This window comes from Alosa sapidissima, chromosome 1 (genome assembly GCF_018492685.1).
Source record: "Alosa sapidissima isolate fAloSap1 chromosome 1, fAloSap1.pri, whole genome shotgun sequence".
Classification (NCBI taxonomy): domain Eukaryota; kingdom Metazoa; phylum Chordata; class Actinopteri; order Clupeiformes; family Clupeidae; genus Alosa; species Alosa sapidissima.
Window position 1 is genome coordinate 26,930,615 of NC_055957.1, and position 18,379 is coordinate 26,948,993.

Genomic DNA, 18,379 nt, shown 5'->3' on the forward strand with positions numbered 1-18,379 from the left:
GTCATATTTAGTACCGCTATGTGGTACATCTAGTTTATTGCTTTTGTTGCTGATGTTACTCTGTGGGTATTAGTTACAGAGGATCTGACACTTCAAATGCTGGCACATGGTGTTGTAAACCTTTGTAAATAGTAGAGTGTCACATTTCAAATTAAACTGTGTTAAATGGTGTTAAACGGCAGGCTGAACACATCTGCAACAGAAGGAGGTTGTTACGTTAACTCCAGCTGCAAAGTCAGTCCTCACTAGCTAACACAATAATCCAGTTACTGTACAACAACAGTAGGCTATGACCATTACGGGAAGATACTCGCTCAGATTTTTATTAGCCACTCGAAAATAGGCTGTCACTTGGAGGTATTGTAATATTATGGTTTGCTTTGCTAATAATCTCTGAAATGTCGATTGGAAACACTAAGTTGAAATGTGTTGAAACTGGCATGCCATCAGAATAGATGTTTATCGGCTTTGAGGTAAAATAAAGTCTCCACTCCTGTAACTTCACATAACGTCACATCCATAACGCATCATTATAGATTTTTAAAAGTAAGAAAGGGCACAATTTGTTCATCACACTTTATATATACAGACATTTTGGACCATAGACTGTATGTAGAAAAGATAGTTCGGGATGGGTGTGAACACTAAGGGTCATCCGATTAGAATGAAAAAGGAATGAAGGTCCAGACAGCCAGTTTCTTCTTATTCTTGTATTAAACTGTTGGCAGCACAAGGCACTTACATTGCATAATTATTGTGTGTGGTTATTACACTTTGCATTAGCAAAGGGAGCTAAGCTGATTTACAAATGGTTTAATGCAGCTTCATTATTAAAGTAAATCAACATCATCATTACAAGCATGAAACAAAGATACAATTATGAATGCAAAGGGTCACTTACTGAATAATGGATGCACACAAACTAGAAGACAACCTCCTAAGCTGCTACTCCATCCCCATACTCGCGGTGCTTAGACTGAAAAGAACGTACAGTAACTACGTGACACAAGTCACATGACCCATTTTAATACCATATAAGGTCTGGTAACAGAACTCCACTATGTGGCCTTTTTAACAATGCCGCCCCCAAATTTACCCGGTAAATTTGTCTACAAGAAAAGGACATAACACTCTAATCAGACCTGTAGGGAATAAAGCTTAGTTAGTCTTATCGTCCTCGGGCAGGGCTGGCAAGCGAACCAATCTAGAAACGGGCCTAGTGTAGCCCTGGTCCTTCACTTGCACTGTCGACGATCTGATCCTCCCATCTGCTCCCGCAGTAGTATGGCTTATCACACCCACTGGCCATAGGGCCCGAGGCAGGTGCTGGTCGACGATCATTACCACCGCTCCTGTCTGGATGTTGTCTGTGTCCTTGGTCCACTTGCTTCTGGGCTGAAGACTAGGCAGGTACCTCTGGATGAAATGTGACCAGAAATGGTCCGCCAGGACTTGGCTGTGGCGCCAACGTTTCCGTGTCAGCATTTCAGAGGCAGGGTAGACTACTTGGGGTAGGGATGAGTCCAGCCGCCCCATCAAAAGGCTGTTTGGGGTAACTGGGTCCACATCTGCGACGTCAGCTGACACATAGCCAAGTGGTTCTGAGTTCAGTATACCTTCTATTTCTGTAAGGACTGTCCTTAACACTTCCTCTGTGATGGACTGACCACCAAGTGTTGTATGGAGGGCTGCTTTCAGAGATCTAATCTCTCGCTCCCAGGTGCCTCCGAAATGAGGGGCTCCAAGCGGATTAAACAGGAACTTGATTTGCTGCTTAGCAAGCAAGGACTGCAAGTTGGGTTGTAGGGCGGTAAACGCCTCCGTCAACTCTCTCTGGCCACTCTTGAAGTTTGTCCCCTGGTCAGACCATAACTCATAAGGAGTCCCTCTCTGTGAGACAAACCGGCGGAGTGACATCAGAAACGAGTCAGTGTCAATGCTATTCAGCAGGTCTAGGTAGACTCCTCTTGTAGTCAAACATTTAAATATTATGCCCCATCTCTTCTCACTACGACGACCCACACAGATGGTATATGGGCCGAAGCAGTCAACACCAGTAGAGTAGAAGGCTGGTTTGAACAAACGGAGGCGGGATGGGGGCAAATCAGCCATTCTTGGAACCTCTGGTTTTCCTCTCCAGATCTGGCACTGTACACAGTGGTGCTGATGTCGCATTATGGCCTCTCGACCTCTCAATACCCAATATTTCCGCCTCAGCTCTGCAAAAACTCTTTCCGCCCCAGGGTGGTGTAGCTCCTCATCATAGTGCTTTATAAGAAGAGTAGTCAGGGGGTGTTTGGGGTCTAGTACTACGGGGTGTACCACTTCGTGATTCAGTGCCTCTCCCCTGCGCAGGCGACCACCAACCCTCAGGAGCCCGTCAGTATCCAGTTCAGGTGACAAGGTGAGGAGTCTGCTCCTCACCTTGCTGGTAGATGACTGATGACCCGTGGGTCATTGCTGGCCCACTGTCGCAAAGAGAAGCCCCCCTCTGCCAGTAGAACTCTGAGTTTGTCAGCCAAACTCTTGGCGTCCTCCATGGTGGCACAGCTCTGCAGCCAGTTGTCCACGTAAAAATGGTGCTCCACTGCGTTGCGAACATCCTCATGTGGGTCACTGTGGTCAATGACATGCTTTTGAAGGGCAAATGTTGCACAACACGGGCTGCACGTGGTGCCAAACGGAAGAACATTCCACTGGTAAATGGTCACTGGGGCTTCACGGACTGTGTCTCGCCAAAGGAACCGGAGGAGGGGTTTGTCTTCAGGCAACAGGCGTACCTGGTGGAACATCCCCTTGATGTCACTAGCAAAGGCAACCGTGTGCTCCCTGAAGTGAAGCAACACACCAAGGAGACTTGCACCAAGAGTAGGCCCTGCCAACAGACACTCGTTAAGGTTGCAACCTTGGTACTGGAAGGAGCAGTTAAAAACTACCCGATGTTTCCCGTTGTGGCAAACTAGATGATGTGGTATGTACCATGACTCAGGGGACTGGTCCACCATGTCGGCTGGCAGTCTGGTGACATAGCTAGACTCCTCCAGTTTGCGTATCTCTTCATTATACACCTTAGCCAGCTCTGGATTCTTGTTCAGGCGCTTTTAAGTCCCTTGTAACTGTGGCAGGACCGCTTGAGGGGGAGCCTTTAACTGTATTTTGATTATTTTCCTCAGCAGCGGTGTTGCATATCTGAGGATACCATCGACATCCACTCTGACTGTCCTGGACTGCAGCAGCTCTACCGCCTCTTGATCACTTCTGGAACGGGTCACCTCTTTCTCACTCTTATAAGGCAATATATGTCAAGTTGCCACAGCTTCTCGATCTGCTCACGCAGCTCTATAGAGGGTGACGTCATAGCTGTGAACAAGCACTGCTGTGGAGACAAGCGGTGTTGGAGCAGTTTCGTGGGTCCTTGGAGTGTCCAGCCCAGCCTGGTCTTAATGGCAGCTGGTCCCCCTGGTGGTCCCAACCGTACCAGCTCTTATGGTGTGATCAAGTGGGGGTAGTCTGATCCTATCAACAGCAGTGGCTGAACATTGTCGAGGGGCTGGAGTGGGAGGTCTCGAAGGTGATGGTACTTATCGCAGAGCTTGGCTACTGGATGGCTGTGACTGGCAAGCCCTAGCCGTCCAGCAGTAAAGGCACCCGTTATCTTGAACTTCCTATGCGGCTGTGAGGTGGGTGAAAGCGTGAAGGTGATATTCGCTCCTGTTATGACCTGTGCATCATTCTTCATTGTCCTGAGTGAGAGGTCCTCTGGCTGTCCTACTAAGCCTAGGTGTTTAACCGCATCATGCAGCAGTATGGTCCTTTCAGATCCATCATCCAGAATGGCATAAGTTGTTAATGTGCATGGACCATTATACAGGAGTACTTTGACTACCTTCAACAGAACAGTATTACTGTGGTCTGGCCTGTCTAGGTAGAGTGTTCCTGTAGATGGCTTTGCCACTGCTTGTGGTTTCTCACCTTCACTCTGTGGTCTAGCATTAACATCATGAAGCACAGACAGGTGTTTGCCCTTGCAGGTTTGACATGTGGCCTTCAGACGGCACTTAGCTGCCTGGTGTTTACAACCGCATCTCCAACACCTGTAATTGGTCTTAATCTAGGCTGTCTTCTGATCACTTGCATCTGGAAGTTGCTGCACTGGTTGAGATAGTGGCTGTCGTTCTCACAATAGGGGCAATAGATCTTCACTGAGTCTGTCTTGATCTCTGTACCTTGAACTCCACTATGTGGCCTTTTTAACACTGTATATATAGAACACTCTATGCTTTGGACATGGTGCATCAACACTGTAGGCCTATAACATAAACTTTTCCTATAGGCTAAAATGTTATGGATGTGACATGGCCATGGAGCCTTACAAATCTAAGGAGGTGCTCTTCAGGCAAACTGAGCATACACATTGCTCTACCATTCCCTTGTCAATCTGGAATTTGTCAAATGATAACAATTTGTTGGAACTTTGAGTCATTTATCCCCTTTTTAAATATGTATAATATTGCCATGTGAAAAATTTTGTTTCTGTATGGTTGCACACCATATGATGTAAAAAGAGTGTAATTTTTCATCAAATTCAATCAGATCAGTTGCAAACATCCCATGGTAAGGATGACCTTTGCATGGAATTGCCCTATGTCTAATTACAGCGGAAGACATTTTGAATTCTGAATTGAAAATGCAATGTCCTCACAGGTCTTGGGACCTGTTGTTGCCATGCCAACAATGTTAAGCCCTCTTGTTCCTCTCTTACGAAATGAAAGTAGGCTACAAATATAACCAATGACAGGCGTTCGTGTTCAGAAATGTATAAATGTTTGCGAAGTAGGCCTATTCCTTTGCATATCCCAAACGTGAGGAGCCGCTGATATGAACTGACCGAGTTCGCTGGCCTTGGTGCTGAAAATATTCGGTTCGGAAAACCTCTCACTATTAGCATACTACTATAGGCTACTAGCTATGATGATATAGAAAATAGCTCATCATCGCCTTCCATTAGGCTAGGGGACTCATGAATAGTCAGACAAATAGGATCTAAATAAACACAGCCTTGTTAGAGCACCAAGCTTTAAAGCGGGAAGCCACATGGGTTTGCTACTAGCCTCCTTTTGACGCACGATGAGCTTCACCAAAAATCCTTTAGAACAAGATTCATTAAGCTAATTGATTCGTTGCATGTGGACACAGCCACTAACTGTATGTCCGATTACGAGGAATAGGCTAGGCTTTTACTGCAGATTAGGTAGCCTACAGACCATTGTTAAAATGAACGATTAAATCATTTCCACAACCATTCAAGTGTAAAAACAATGCTGGGAAAATATGAATTCTATATTAGGCCTATCCTCATCAGTGAAGATAGCTTCATAAAAATATGTTTTCCAATAACCTAAATGAGGTCATTATTAAATGCAATATATATTATATTGTATTTAAGCTACTAACGTCTAAGCAATTAAATCACACAAGTTGAGAAAGTAAACGACAATGTAGCGTAACAACGTGCGTTGAAGCTTTTTTAACCTAGCCTAAACGCTGTGAGCCAAACTGGAGTGACGTTAAGATGCGTTCTAATCTTTTTTGCATAGGCTCTCCTATAGCACTTTCCACACTTGCCTGTTGATGTCACCCTTGGTCCTCCTGGATTCCCCCACCACATACACACACGAACGCGCGCGCACGCATACATACATAAACACACACACACACACACACACACAACCCGGATGGATGACTTCACTGTTCCGCCTGGGTTTCCTTTATGATCCTGGGATCTCCCAGCTCTCTCTACAGACCTCTGTGAACAACCAAGGCAGACGCACTCTCCTCTTCCAGCTCGGTCAACACTTGGTTTCCACATAGCCTACTTGCACCGCTTGCACTTGGGTCCTTAACCTTTCGGAAGCTGGCTGTGCAAGGATTCTTCGTATTCTATTCAAGGGATTTCCATCGGAGTTGGTGAAAGGTGCATTTATATTGCAAGGAACCTTGCTATTCTCTTCGACTGCGACGAAAGCATAGTATCAGTTTTAAACTTCGCCCTTCGAACCACTCTTTTGGTGCCATAATGTCCGAAGTACTGCCATACAGCGAGGGGAAAATGAGCGGCTATGGAACGGACAACGATGTCAGTCAGATGTCTTTCAGCTGCGGGCTGCAAGACACCAACTCTTTTTTCGGGGCGTCACAGGCTAAAAGACCCCCTAAATTGGGCCAGATTGGCAGGGCAAAGCGAGGTGAGAAACGTTTCTTGTTGGAAAATGTTGAGATTGGCTACCGAAGTCGTCTTTTGGTAACTTTATATGATTAGAACACTTTAATTGGTATGGAAAAGTAGCTCAACACAGATAAGCGTAATGTCAAATAGTTTTACTATATATAAACATTTCGATGAAATATATGCTACTACTTGTATATTGCAAGTTCATTATAATAACTGTCAATGCTTGTGTGTTCATACGACTCACTTAACCAAATGCCAGTATTTCATGTAGTGACGACATGTGTTATTGAAATGTGTGTGAGAAATTTACGCAACATATCCCACAGTAAAGTACAATGACGACTGCAAACATGACGTTAGTTGTGCTCAGTGGTTAGATGGCTTTCTACTTGGCGCAATTTGTTGTCGGTTCTTCGCTTGGCATTTATCAACTTGAATGTGTTGAATGTGCGCCGATCTAGCCGATGTTTCTCCTCTCAACATCTTGCTCACGCACTCTTTTCTCCCTCCTTGCAGTTGTCATTGAAGACGACCGAATAGACGAAGTTCTGAAGGGAATGACAGACAAATCATCACCCGGCGTTTAATCTTGAATGATGCCTTTCAGACATTTTATTTTTATCACCGATTTGAAGCACTTGTCGGTTGTGCATGTTCGAGGACTGTTATGGGAATGGACGGCACGAAGCGAATACCGAGAGAGCAAATAGGAGAACGAACGAAGAGAGAGAGGAAGCTGAAGAGATGGAGAGACGAAGAGAGATTTATTTTGAGGTTGCTGGCAATTCTCCGATCGAAACCCTACTAACACTGCTGCTGCGCAGAAAGATAGTTGTCTGATACGTGCAGCTCCGTCCTTAAAACCTTTGCTGATGTATAGCGATGGATGAACTTGCCATTATTTCACGACCATTCTCTTCCAAAAGGCGCTGTAAGAAACAACAAAAACTACAACTGGAGGTCGAATCTCATTTCAAGCACTACTTCTGTATTTGTACAGTATCTAAGCTCAATGACATTGTCCCCCATAGCCTACGCGCTTTCACTGTCAACACAGACCGTGGCGATGCATTCACTGGAGCTGTTCTTTTACGCACCGTTCCAAGTTAGAGAATGCATTCCGATTGCTGCTAGAGAGCTACTACCAACCGACCAACCTGACACATAAAGTCGTCACATAAATTTAAGAGACCCAGTGTATGTAAAGATAATTCCGAAAAGTTGCAATGTTGGTATTACTTTTATTTTCGGTTATGCACGTTTTGAAATAAACGTATGCATCTTAATAATATCGGAATATTTTCTTTGCTGATATTCCCTTCTTTGGCGGTGCATTAGATCGCCATTGTGTAAATGCGCAGTTTTATTTTACATCAAGGCGCCAGTGGATGAGAAATTCATGAGCATAAAAGTAATATGAAGACAACACCAATGATTATTTTTTATTTTTGTTTCTCTCATAACCTCAGTTGAGTTTGGCAACATTGTTTTCGTATAGATAGGCCTACTTTTTTCTCCATCTCTTTGCATGAACTCTTTCTCCGGTGCCAATGCAGGTGCCACCACACTTCTTACCCTGGCACGCTTCTTTTTAAACAAAAATCATATTTGTATTTTTATATCTGAATATTTGTTATTTAAAATGATATGCTAGTCTATCGTCTTAAAATTCATCAACAAAAGATGTTTGTACTTAAGAGGAAGTTCAGAATGAGGGGAACAGGTTTGGTTTAAGGTTCCATTCAAAATCAGGAATGGGACATTTTTTAAACAAAAGACTTACTGAATGTGTTTGGGGTTTTGCACACATCAATGTTTAACTATTATTGAGAAATCGTATACTGTGACTTGAGCTTCGTTGATGAATTTGTTAGAAATGGCGATTTTAGAGTCTATTGCACTGTTTACGAGTATCCTCAAATAACGTGTTGTTATTTGATTGGTTTTGGACATTACAGCTATGTTTTTTATTTTTGTTTATTTTGTACCATTCTTTTAAAGAATCTGATTATGGTTTGTTGTGCATGATACCTTACAATTTTCAATAATGGAACATCGTTTTATGAAGCAAAAAAGCAACAAAATGTCATGACATTCTAAGAATGATTCATTGTATATTATGATACCATTTTCACTCTACTTGGTGAACTAATAAATGGTGAGAGAATATATAGCACTGGATCTCCTGTCCTCATTTATCAATACACTAGGCTACAACCAATTAGGTCTAAGTCAGGGAGAGTCCATCTAATAATCACATGTTATTCGTGATAGGACATACAGCTCCTTTTAAAGGCCAAATGAGAGGAGGGATGCCTCAAGATAATCATGAGCTCCTTGTAATTGTCTTTCTTTTGAGATACAGCCAGAAATACAGCCCTATTCTGTAACAACCCATATAGCTGTGTGTCCTAATGCAGCTGAGTGCATGTGAATGCACTGTAAGCTTCAGTTGACCACAGGGGGACATGCGGGACCCGCCCCCTTAGAGAGTGGCACATGAGAAGATGTCAGTGGTTAGGGTGATTGGCCTGAGCGATCCCTCAGAGACCCCTGCACATAAAAAAGGAATGTCTGTCACCATCCATTCCGCATAAGGCTTGGGAGTCTGCTTGTACTGTGTGAGTGTATGTTTTTGTGTGTAATAGATAGTGTGTCAAATAGTTGCAAGGGTAGGCCTGCATTACCTGTTGCAATATACCCATCATAAGCCAATGGATTGTCCCATGTTCTTGGTATTTCAGCAGGGATGCACCCACATTGTTCTTTGAGGTTTACAGGTTCTATGATTAATCTTTATATATTTGAAATGGTACATGTTTGAGTCTGTGGTATGGTGTTGTATGATATCTAGTCAGAGTAGGGTGAGTGAGTATAAGATATGTAGGTACACACGTGACATAGAAAGATCTGACCACGGTATGAGATCTCCTAACCACTAGCACAAAGAATCTTGCATCAAGTCCTGTGTGTTTATATGAAAATGAGGAAAAGAGGGCTGACACCTGATCTCAATTGATATCGAGAATTGGTCTAGGGACGCTTCATTCACTTAAGATATCCAAAGGGTGTAATTAAGCAGATTAAAGATTAATATTACACTTAAATTGGTACATTAAATTCTTGACAAACTGTAAAATACATCTTTCTTGTAAATTAAGGTTTTAAAATGCAGTTTTTTACTTCATTGGTGGTGTTCAACAGCACTGATAACCATGCTCCTCTGTCTGTCATGTCTCATGCTGGAGAAGTGGTTGGTTTTTGTTGATTTGGAAATTGGCTTGAATGGGAGTGACTCCAGACCTGCTGAGCAAATGCCCTCACAGATTTATTTGGGTTCACCCGAAAAGGGCTGAACAGTTCCTCTTCTTTAGCTGATGACGATTGGTGAGAATGATCAACTGAGATGTGCTGTAGGCATGACTCACATTGAGTGCTGATGCCTGGCCCAAATTCAGCCATAGAAACTCCCGTTCTACTGGCCCAAGGGGATACTACTGTGACCGTGTCCTCCGTGGGTCTGTTAAAGTTGTCCACACATGGCAGCAATAACAATGGCCATTACCAATAACCAATCACCTTTCCCATGGGATCGCCACGCCATCTAACAGGAAGAATACCAGCCAAAGTCATTATTGGGTGTAAACACAATGCACAGAGTGGCGTCACATGGGCAAACTAACACCAACAAACACACCAAACAAATAAACAAACAAACAGTCAGGGAGATTCCGTGGTGAAAAGAAAGCTGCAGATGATAAAATGATCTGTTGTACTGGGGCATGACGATGCTAATCATCTCACTGTTCCACAAACTCCTGTTTGTCTAGAATACAAAGACAAGTTTACACCTACATAGTGTCAATAGAGGCAAATCTCACAGTTTTAGAATGTACTGATGGTAAATAAAGTAAAACCTTGGAAGCTGCCAGAGTTAATGCACTCTGTAGTTACTAGCCTTGTGTTTAGTTAAAGCCAAGTTACTCTAAAGCTTCTCAATGCCAGAATGCTCCCTGCCAAATCATTAAGGATGAGTGAGTGAGAGAGGGGAAGTGGGAGGGTGTTTAGTGTGCTATTTGATTTTGTTCGTGCCCTTGAGCAAGAAGGCATGAAGGGCAAATAGCAGCCACTAAAAGCAGTAAAACTCAGCGCTGACAACATCAACAACAACAAGAACCTCTCCCAGCGTAGCCTGGAAGTAGAGCAACACAGCAAATGGTATTGACCCAACATGGACAACAGGACTGCCAACTCAATGCTACAGTTTGCCACAGCTATTATGTAACACGGGCAATAGATTAGGATGATGCATCAAATTGGGGGTGGGAAAAGGGGGTTGGGAGATGAATGTGTGTGTGTTTGTGTGAGTGGCTGAAATGAAAGGCCTGGCTGGCACTTTCTTGAGGACTGCAGTGTGATTTGTATTGAGCTGCCCCGGAGAAAGGGACTGGCAGAGTTCTGGGTGTTAGATCACTCTCTGGCTCTGTCTGTCTGTTACTTTGCACTCGACTGGTGCACCCGCCGCCACTGGCCCACACGCGGCCCGCCCTCCCACCTGTGTGCTCAATCAGAAGTTGAGCTTCCGTTGTCTCATCAGCTGGATGGAAGAGTCTGGGCCGGGGGCCAAAGTTCAAGCATCCGTTTTCAATTTCCGATCCGGTGGGCCAGTGGCAGCAGCGGTGCGGTTGCGTAAGCGGTGGGTCCTGCCTGCCAAGCGCAGTGCCAGGCTCTTTACCACAATCTTGTTAATACAGCCAGAGCATGCCACTCTCATTTGTCACCGTAGAAACCTGATAGCACCACAATGCAATACAACGAAGTGCACACATACACACACACACATGCACAGCTTGAGTGGAACAGCCACCACATTTGATCAATCAGACATGTCAGTCGACAGCTGTGATGATAGACAGGCTGTTGAAGGCAGTGGCAGATCCTTTCTTTTGGGAGTACAATGATGCAATGCAAATATTAATGGAAGATCTTAAACTACAAGCGCGCCCCCCCCCCCTCCCTCAACACACACACACACACACACACACACACACACACAAGCCCACTTACCCTATCGCAGAGCAAAGCACACAGTGGATATGAAAGTGACTGAGTCAGAGCAAGGCCAAAGCATTGTCCTCCATTACGTTAGCCTGCGATAAGGATGACGAGCAGACGGTTTAGCATTTCCGAGATCGTAGATGAGGTGTTTAAAGAATGGGCTGACACCGGATAGCGGGTGACATTTAATCTTGGCAAAGGGACTTCCTGCCTGTGGAGTCGCCAGTGGAGAGGATGGAGGACCTGAAGTTACCTCCACCTAACCTCACCAGGTCAGGAGTGGACTCCCATAGCCAGTGTATTTTCAATGGTGCAGCCCTGCAATATTAAAATCTCACACCCCTCCCTTTCATGTCCCTGAAGTAGTGGGCTCACCAACTTATTTGTATTTTGGGCATGCACAATGTACATAGACCTATAGGGCTGTGAACAGGAATGTAGTGGAGGCTAAACGCAAGTAAACTCAGTTTATCCACCTCTGAAATTTCAGAAATAGAGTCTATCCACCTCTTATTAGAGTTCATCCAACTCTCAAAAGAGTTTATTCACCAATTGCAACTTTTAACATTCAAAAATCACACTGTATCAACATTCACAATACTGTATGTACACTCTAGGAACCATTTAATACCACTGATATTGTTATAAACATTGGACAATAACCTCCACCATCATCATATTCTGAAAAATCCAATCCAGCACAGCGCTATCCACCTCACAGAATTCATAGTTTACCCACCTCTTATTTTACCACTACATCGCTGGCTGTGAATAGCAATTTGCTGAGTTTGACAAAAAAAGTATACAGGTTAAGGTTAACCCACCACATCTTTCATGTCACCACAATCACCATCATCAATGCACTCCCATATATTCCACAATAGCAGCTGACTGTTAAACCAAAGTCCTTTCAGGCAAGTCCCTCCACTCAGCGGTCATATTGCAACGCTTTTTGGGTAATCATTGGGCATCCTATTTGGCAGAAATGTGCGTGCGCAAGACTTCATGACACCAACCGTGCTCCAGCGGCGAGATCACACCACATGATTGGCACGATGTCTGCACAACACAGCATATAATTGGCTCAATGTAGACACATCACACCACATGATTGGCTCAATGTATACACGTCGACGTTTTGGCGAGGAAGGGGTGGGATATGTGTAGACAACGGACATATTGGCGTTACAAACTAACCCCATGCATTTCTATGGAGGATTTTTTGAGTGCTGTGTCTCCTCATTAGAAAGTCTCTGGTTAAACTTAGCAGAGGACTCCATGCCTGCCACTGCTTGGGGAGAGGGCAGAGGAGCTGCCTGTAACCACACTGAGCTATGAGTGAACTGCTTATCCAAAACTTCACCATCAGCAGGCATCTATAGATAACCGCTGAAACACTGGCAACATCCAATACATATATTCTTGAACACCTTCCGGCGAAATAGCCACTGAACTGTAATCAACGAAATGATCAGCAGTATTAACAGTGAGAGGCCAGGCTCAGAAATCAGCCACCTCTCTCCAAGGTCTTTAAAAATAGACATTGTAATTACATTTCAGAGGAGAATTAAAAATAAATGATTTCTGCCTTATTAATGGGCTGTTAGACACTCTGTGTGACTGGTCTATATTTAAGCGGCAGCTGTGAACGTCTCCATGCAATGTTTCTTCAACAAATTCTGAAATCTTTCTCCCACCCACCCCCCTCCACCCCCAGCTCTTTCTTCTGTGCTTGTTCTCCTCAGATCCTGTGATGTGTGACAGGCCTCTCTCAGAGCCGACAGCCCGCCGCCACCCAGAACCAACCTCAACCCTGCTGTAAGCGTCAACACAATACGGCAGCCCAACAGAGCCCCACCTGACAGCACAGTGAGAGAGAGAGAGAGAGAGAGAGAGAGAGAGAGAGAGAGAGCGAGTGTGTGTGTGTGTGTGTGTGTGAGTGAGAGTGAGTGAGAGAGAGGGAGGGAGGGGAGATGCTTTGAATTGTATTGGGTTGTATTTAGAGATGTTTTATTTTTTTGGAGAGGAAACACAAAGACAGTAGAGTATTCCTGCATTTAGACATGAGAGAAGTGTTTCCATGACAAAATAAACAGGAACAGTCACTCTGAGGTACATTATTGAAACATAAAAAAAAAATCCTACTGAGCCATCATCCATCAAACTGCTGCTTTTAGTCTGGTTCTTTGTCTGGAACTCTACTTGAAGCACTGGTAGGTGAGTCTATCTCAGAAAGATCATATCAAAATATCACTTCAAGATTTTTCAGGTTTATAAAATTCTTAGAGGTGAAATTTTTAAAATTGTTGTTACTGGAAATGTCTTTGAATTCTGTAACCCATCAGTCAACCAGAAGCCATAACTTTGAATAACCTGTCAATAAGTTGTCAACTCATCTCAACTAGCCCCCTGATCAAATCTTACCCCTAATGCCTTAATTGTAAGGCTAATTGTGAACACACAACACACAGTGGTTTGTAGGCACAACAGGCTGTCAGTTTAGAGTGGTCTGGACCAGTCACCTGAGGGTGCATGACTTGTAATGTCCACTGCTTTTTTAAAATCTGTGCATGGGTCTGGATGTCTTGAGTGTCCCATCCACTCTACAGATCTATGTTAGTGAGGAAGTCCTCAGATTCAGTGTCCTCATAGCTGACCATGTCCGTGAACGGGGCCTCTGCCTCAAGCCGCACTCTCTGCTCCAGGGCGGCGTCCTCTTGACTAAGCTCCTCCCCTTTGGTGAGCACGTACAGGAAGTAGTGGAAGCCCTGGCCGTAGGTCTGGTGTTGGATGGACCAGCTGTACTCCGCCCGTGCATACAGACGCTTCCGGAAGTGAGGCTGGGCGAAAGTCACAGAGACGAAGCGTCCACCAGGCTTCAGGACGCGACTGACCTGTGAATGAGAAAAAAAACCGCGTTGATCATCACTCAAGATGCCTCAAGGCAGAGCAGAAAGTGGATGACTAACCTCATAGGCATCTGTGATTGCTGTGTTCTGCAAAATCACCAACTAACCAGTATTTGTTCAATTTTGTTCAATTGATTCAAAATTATTCAAATGTTTTCAAATTCAAAGTTACACATGAGACACCATTCATCAGAGGGGCCAAACCAAGCCTCAACTTTCTGAGCTGCTCTTCACTGTATGCTAACGTGGGCCATACGTGTGAGATCCATGTGCTGTGGGGATTTGTTTTTTTCTATAGCACGCTGCAGCAGAGGAGAGTGGAGCAGAGAGCTGCGCTGTGGGTCTCTAGGATGCCGTGATCAGGCGCCCACGTGCCTAACAAGAAGCGGCATGGAGAGAGAGAGAGAGAGAAAGAGAGAGAGAGAGAGAGAGAGAGAGAGAACTTGGTCTGGGAATAGTTTGTGGGTTATTTTACAGTGCATATGAACCATAAAAGTGGGGAACCAAAGAGCGAAAGAGAGAGGGATGGAAAGAAGGAGATTGGGAGAGAGAAAGTGTGCCAGTTGGACCCAGTGGCAGAGGCAGTAGGAAAGAGAGAAAGAGATAGGATGGTGTAATGTAATGCCTCACCATGCCAGGTCTGTGCAGACGAGAGGAGAGAAGCTAGCATGAGTCACGTGCAACCATCTCACATGATTCATCCACACACACACACACACACACACACACACACACACACAAGCAAGCAAGCAGGAAAGACATAAATTATTCACATCCCATGGTGACAACAGAATCAGAGAGTGAGCAGGGGAAAAAAGCAAGGCAGTGAGAGAGAGAGAGAAAAAGAGATTGAGTTATAGAGAAGAGGATGGAAGGAGAGGAATGGAAAGAAAAAGAAAAGAGAGTCACAGCTCCATAGCTTGAGCTTGTCTTCATGCTGCCACTTCCTAGTGTACAAGTGAACTAGGAGCTGATGGACTCAAATGTTGGCCTCGCTGGCTTTTGGCTAGATCCTACTGCCTGTGTGCTGTGGCCTTGTGTTTGCCTGCACGCAGAGACACCTGGCCGTAGTGTGAGGAAAGTGCTCCGCTTGACTAATTAGATCACCTGGAACAAACACCTCACTGCCGAATGTCATCGAAAGATCCGCGGCAGCACAGTTTGAAACAGTATAATGCTGAAATGCTGAGAGTTAGTAAGAGAGGGAAAGATAAAACAAAAGAAAAAAAATCACAACTGTTACAACTACGATCATTATCCCCCCGTTTTGACATACCTCTTAAGATTGTGCCTCTATGGCTAAAAGCAAATGGTGGTATTTCAGTGGGCCGTTTGGCCCATTTGTACTGAGCTGTACACAGACAACTGCTCTTATTGTACCCGTGAGGATGGAGCTGGGTTATACTACCCATCATCATGAACCTCTGCTCCGGAACTTAGCTCAACTCATCCACCAAAAAGGCCACGCTGAGAGTAGCCGGTCACATTAAATGCCAGACAAACCATGCTTTGACAATGAAAATGTGTACATACTGTATGATTGCCTAGAAAAGCACTACAGAAATGAATATATAATATATAATTAAACTACCTCTACTAATACTATAACTATAACAACTACTACTTATTATTTTTTATCATTAGTATTAAGCCACAACATAGGCCCCTTAGAGTTTCTCTATCTTTGTGAGGCCAGTGTCCTTTTTTTTTTTTTGGCCCACCACCACCCCCCCTCTTCGGATAGTCTAGGTCCTGGGTAAGATTTGTATGCACTTCATTTAGCGGAGAATATCTTAACTGTTATAGACTAATATGACCCCATTGAACAACGTGGGATGTGTGCCAAAATCTCTACCCGGGACGAAAGTCCTGAAAATGACCACAACAGATGACACTATTATGAAAACCTATTAGAAAAGGGGACCAGGTGTTTTCAAAGGCTGACATTTGCTTCTCTCTATGTGCATGATGTTTTTCTATTGTAATATATTCTGTGATTAAGTGTTTCCAGTGACTGATATGGCATGATTTCTTTGATTTCCAGTTTTGGAGGACTACTTTCTTAGCGACAGTTAGAGAGATGAGCAAGGGGTTTTTGAAGTGTTGCGTAATGTGGATTTCAGAAATGTCATTAAGAAGACAGAGTGTTAGAGATGATGGGATTCTGGAGTCCAGGATGGTAGAGAGTGCCTCAGTGATTGTGACCCAAAAAGAGTGGACAGGTTGACAGAGCCACATGGTGTGCAGATAGTTGTCTGTGCTACCTAAAGTGCATTGTGAACAAATATCTGTGTTGGTTAAGCCCATTTTAAACATTTTACTTTGAGTGATGTGAGATCTATGAATGACTTTATACTGTATAAGCTGTAGGTTTGTGTTAGTGATCATGGAAAATGTGTTATTGCAGATTTGTTCCCAATAATCAGGGTTGGGAGAGAACACCAAGTCATTTTCCCACTTGGTTATTGGGAGTGTTATTGTTGTTTTTAGGTTTGTGATCAGTGTATATAGCTGGGAGGTTAATTTTTTGAAGTTATTCATTTTCATAAGTTTTTCTACAAGTTCAGATGGTTGTAATGTGTTGTTGGTGAGGCTTGTTTTTTCTTTCATTTTAACTTTAAGCTGTTGATATTGAAGGAACTGTTCTCTCCCAATCCCATATTTCTGTGTCAGTGTATTGAATGACATGAATTGGTGGTTGTCAAACATGTGGTGAAGATGTGAGATTCCTTTTTGTGCCCATGTGGAGAAGTGAAAAGGTTTATTCTGTAATGTGAACACTGGATTGTGCCAGAGTGGGGTGTACCTGTTTAGTGCTAGTGATGATTTTGTGATGGTTTTGGTTTGTTTTCCACCAGGCTGTCAGAGTTGAATTGATGGTAATGTGTTGGCAGAAGTTGGATTTTTTGGATTTTTGTGAGGCCAGCGTCCTCGTAAACCCCTGGAAGCCAGCTGAGCAGGAGAGGGGCTATGACATGACTAGTCTATCTAGTGCGCTCTCTGCTGCTGCTGTTGTTGTTGTTGTTGTTGTTGCTGTGCTCCCCTTGCTGAGCTTCAAGCTGCAGTGCACTTCAAAGCTGCTGACAAACTCAAGCAAGTCACTCAGACTTTAGTGGGTCACGGTGGGAGGGGTTAGTATTTGGGCACCCGAGTCACGACCATCTTCCTGTACACACTCACGTGCACGCACACAGTGACACGCATTCATATACAGACACACAAACACATCACAATCACTTGGTCACTCACCCACATTCAGACAGACAGACACACAACCACTCACCCACCCACACACACCCACAGCTCTATCTCAGTGAAACAGGCCTGGCCACCTTCCCTCTGTCTGTGGTCGGGCTCCAGAAAACACACCGAGAGCCCTGAAGGCAACAGCATGTTTTATTTGGGTCATTTTTTCTTTCTCTCGTTCTCATCCAGTCTTTCTTTCTCTCCCTTCATCTTCTTCCCTAGCTCTAGTGCACAGCGCTTCTTTCTCCCTTCTATCCACCCACCCTCCATCCTCCTCCGCCACCACCCACCTCTCTCTCTCTCTCTCTCTCTCTCTCTCTCTCTCTCTCTCTCTCTCTCTCTCTCTCTCTCTCTCTTTCTTTCTGTCTCTCTCTCTCTCTGCAGATCAGCACTCCATCTCGGAGAGAGAGCGAAGCGTGAATGTGAAATCGTCTGCCTTTCTCTTCCATTTCACCTCACGCATCCCCTGCAGCGTGACATGTGGAGGCAGGAAAACGTGGAAACGTGATGGCGAGGAGAGGGAGGGAGAGAGGGAGAGAGAGACAGGGTGGGAGTGAGAGAGGAGGGAGTGAGAAAGAGGGAAGAAGACGAAAGGGGGGAGAGGGAGAGAGAGAGAGAAAGATTGTAAGGGAAAAAGGAAAAGAGTGCAGCCTCTGTGCCAACTGGGGACTCTTAACGAGGCAGATCCCCTCTTGTCCCCTGCGGCCCAGGAGCAGCAGCCTGCTTTGGGATTCTTTATTTCTCCGCTTCTCCATCCTCTCCAAGCGCCTCCTCTGAAACAACCGACCATCGCTCACATGGCAGGACATCTCCTTTAAGCCCCTGGTGCAGACCAACCACACACAGGATATACTGCCAACACAACACCCCCCCCCCCCCCCCCCAGCTTTCTCCCTTTCTCTCTCTTTGTCTCTCTCCTCTAGCTTGTTTTTGG

General features: G+C 44.6%; 2 protein-coding genes across 4 annotated transcripts in view; one reads left to right on the forward strand and one right to left on the reverse strand.

The window, feature by feature from the left end:
- Nucleotides 1–5,474: 5,474 nt before the first annotated feature.
- On the forward strand, nucleotides 5,475–8,408 carry camk2n1a (calcium/calmodulin-dependent protein kinase II inhibitor 1a). Its single transcript, XM_042108602.1, has 2 exons — nucleotides 5,475–6,245; nucleotides 6,749–8,408. Exons 1-2 carry the CDS (start codon nucleotides 6,077–6,079, stop codon nucleotides 6,817–6,819), a joined length of 240 nt encoding a protein of 79 aa, XP_041964536.1. The 5' UTR covers nucleotides 5,475–6,076; the 3' UTR covers nucleotides 6,820–8,408.
- A 4,073-nt stretch (nucleotides 8,409–12,481) lies between these two features.
- ece2a (endothelin converting enzyme 2a) overlaps nucleotides 12,482–18,379 on the reverse strand; it is a 125,531-nt gene continuing 119,633 nt past the window's right edge. For 2 of the 3 annotated variants that reach the window (XM_042108590.1, XM_042108591.1), the window contains exon 4: nucleotides 12,482–14,184. In XM_042108590.1, coding sequence (XP_041964524.1) covers nucleotides 13,894–14,184 — 291 coding nt within the window. In that variant the 3' untranslated portion in view covers nucleotides 12,482–13,893. The remainder of the gene's footprint in view (nucleotides 14,185–18,379) is intronic. The other variant, XM_042108589.1, reaches the window with a different exon arrangement.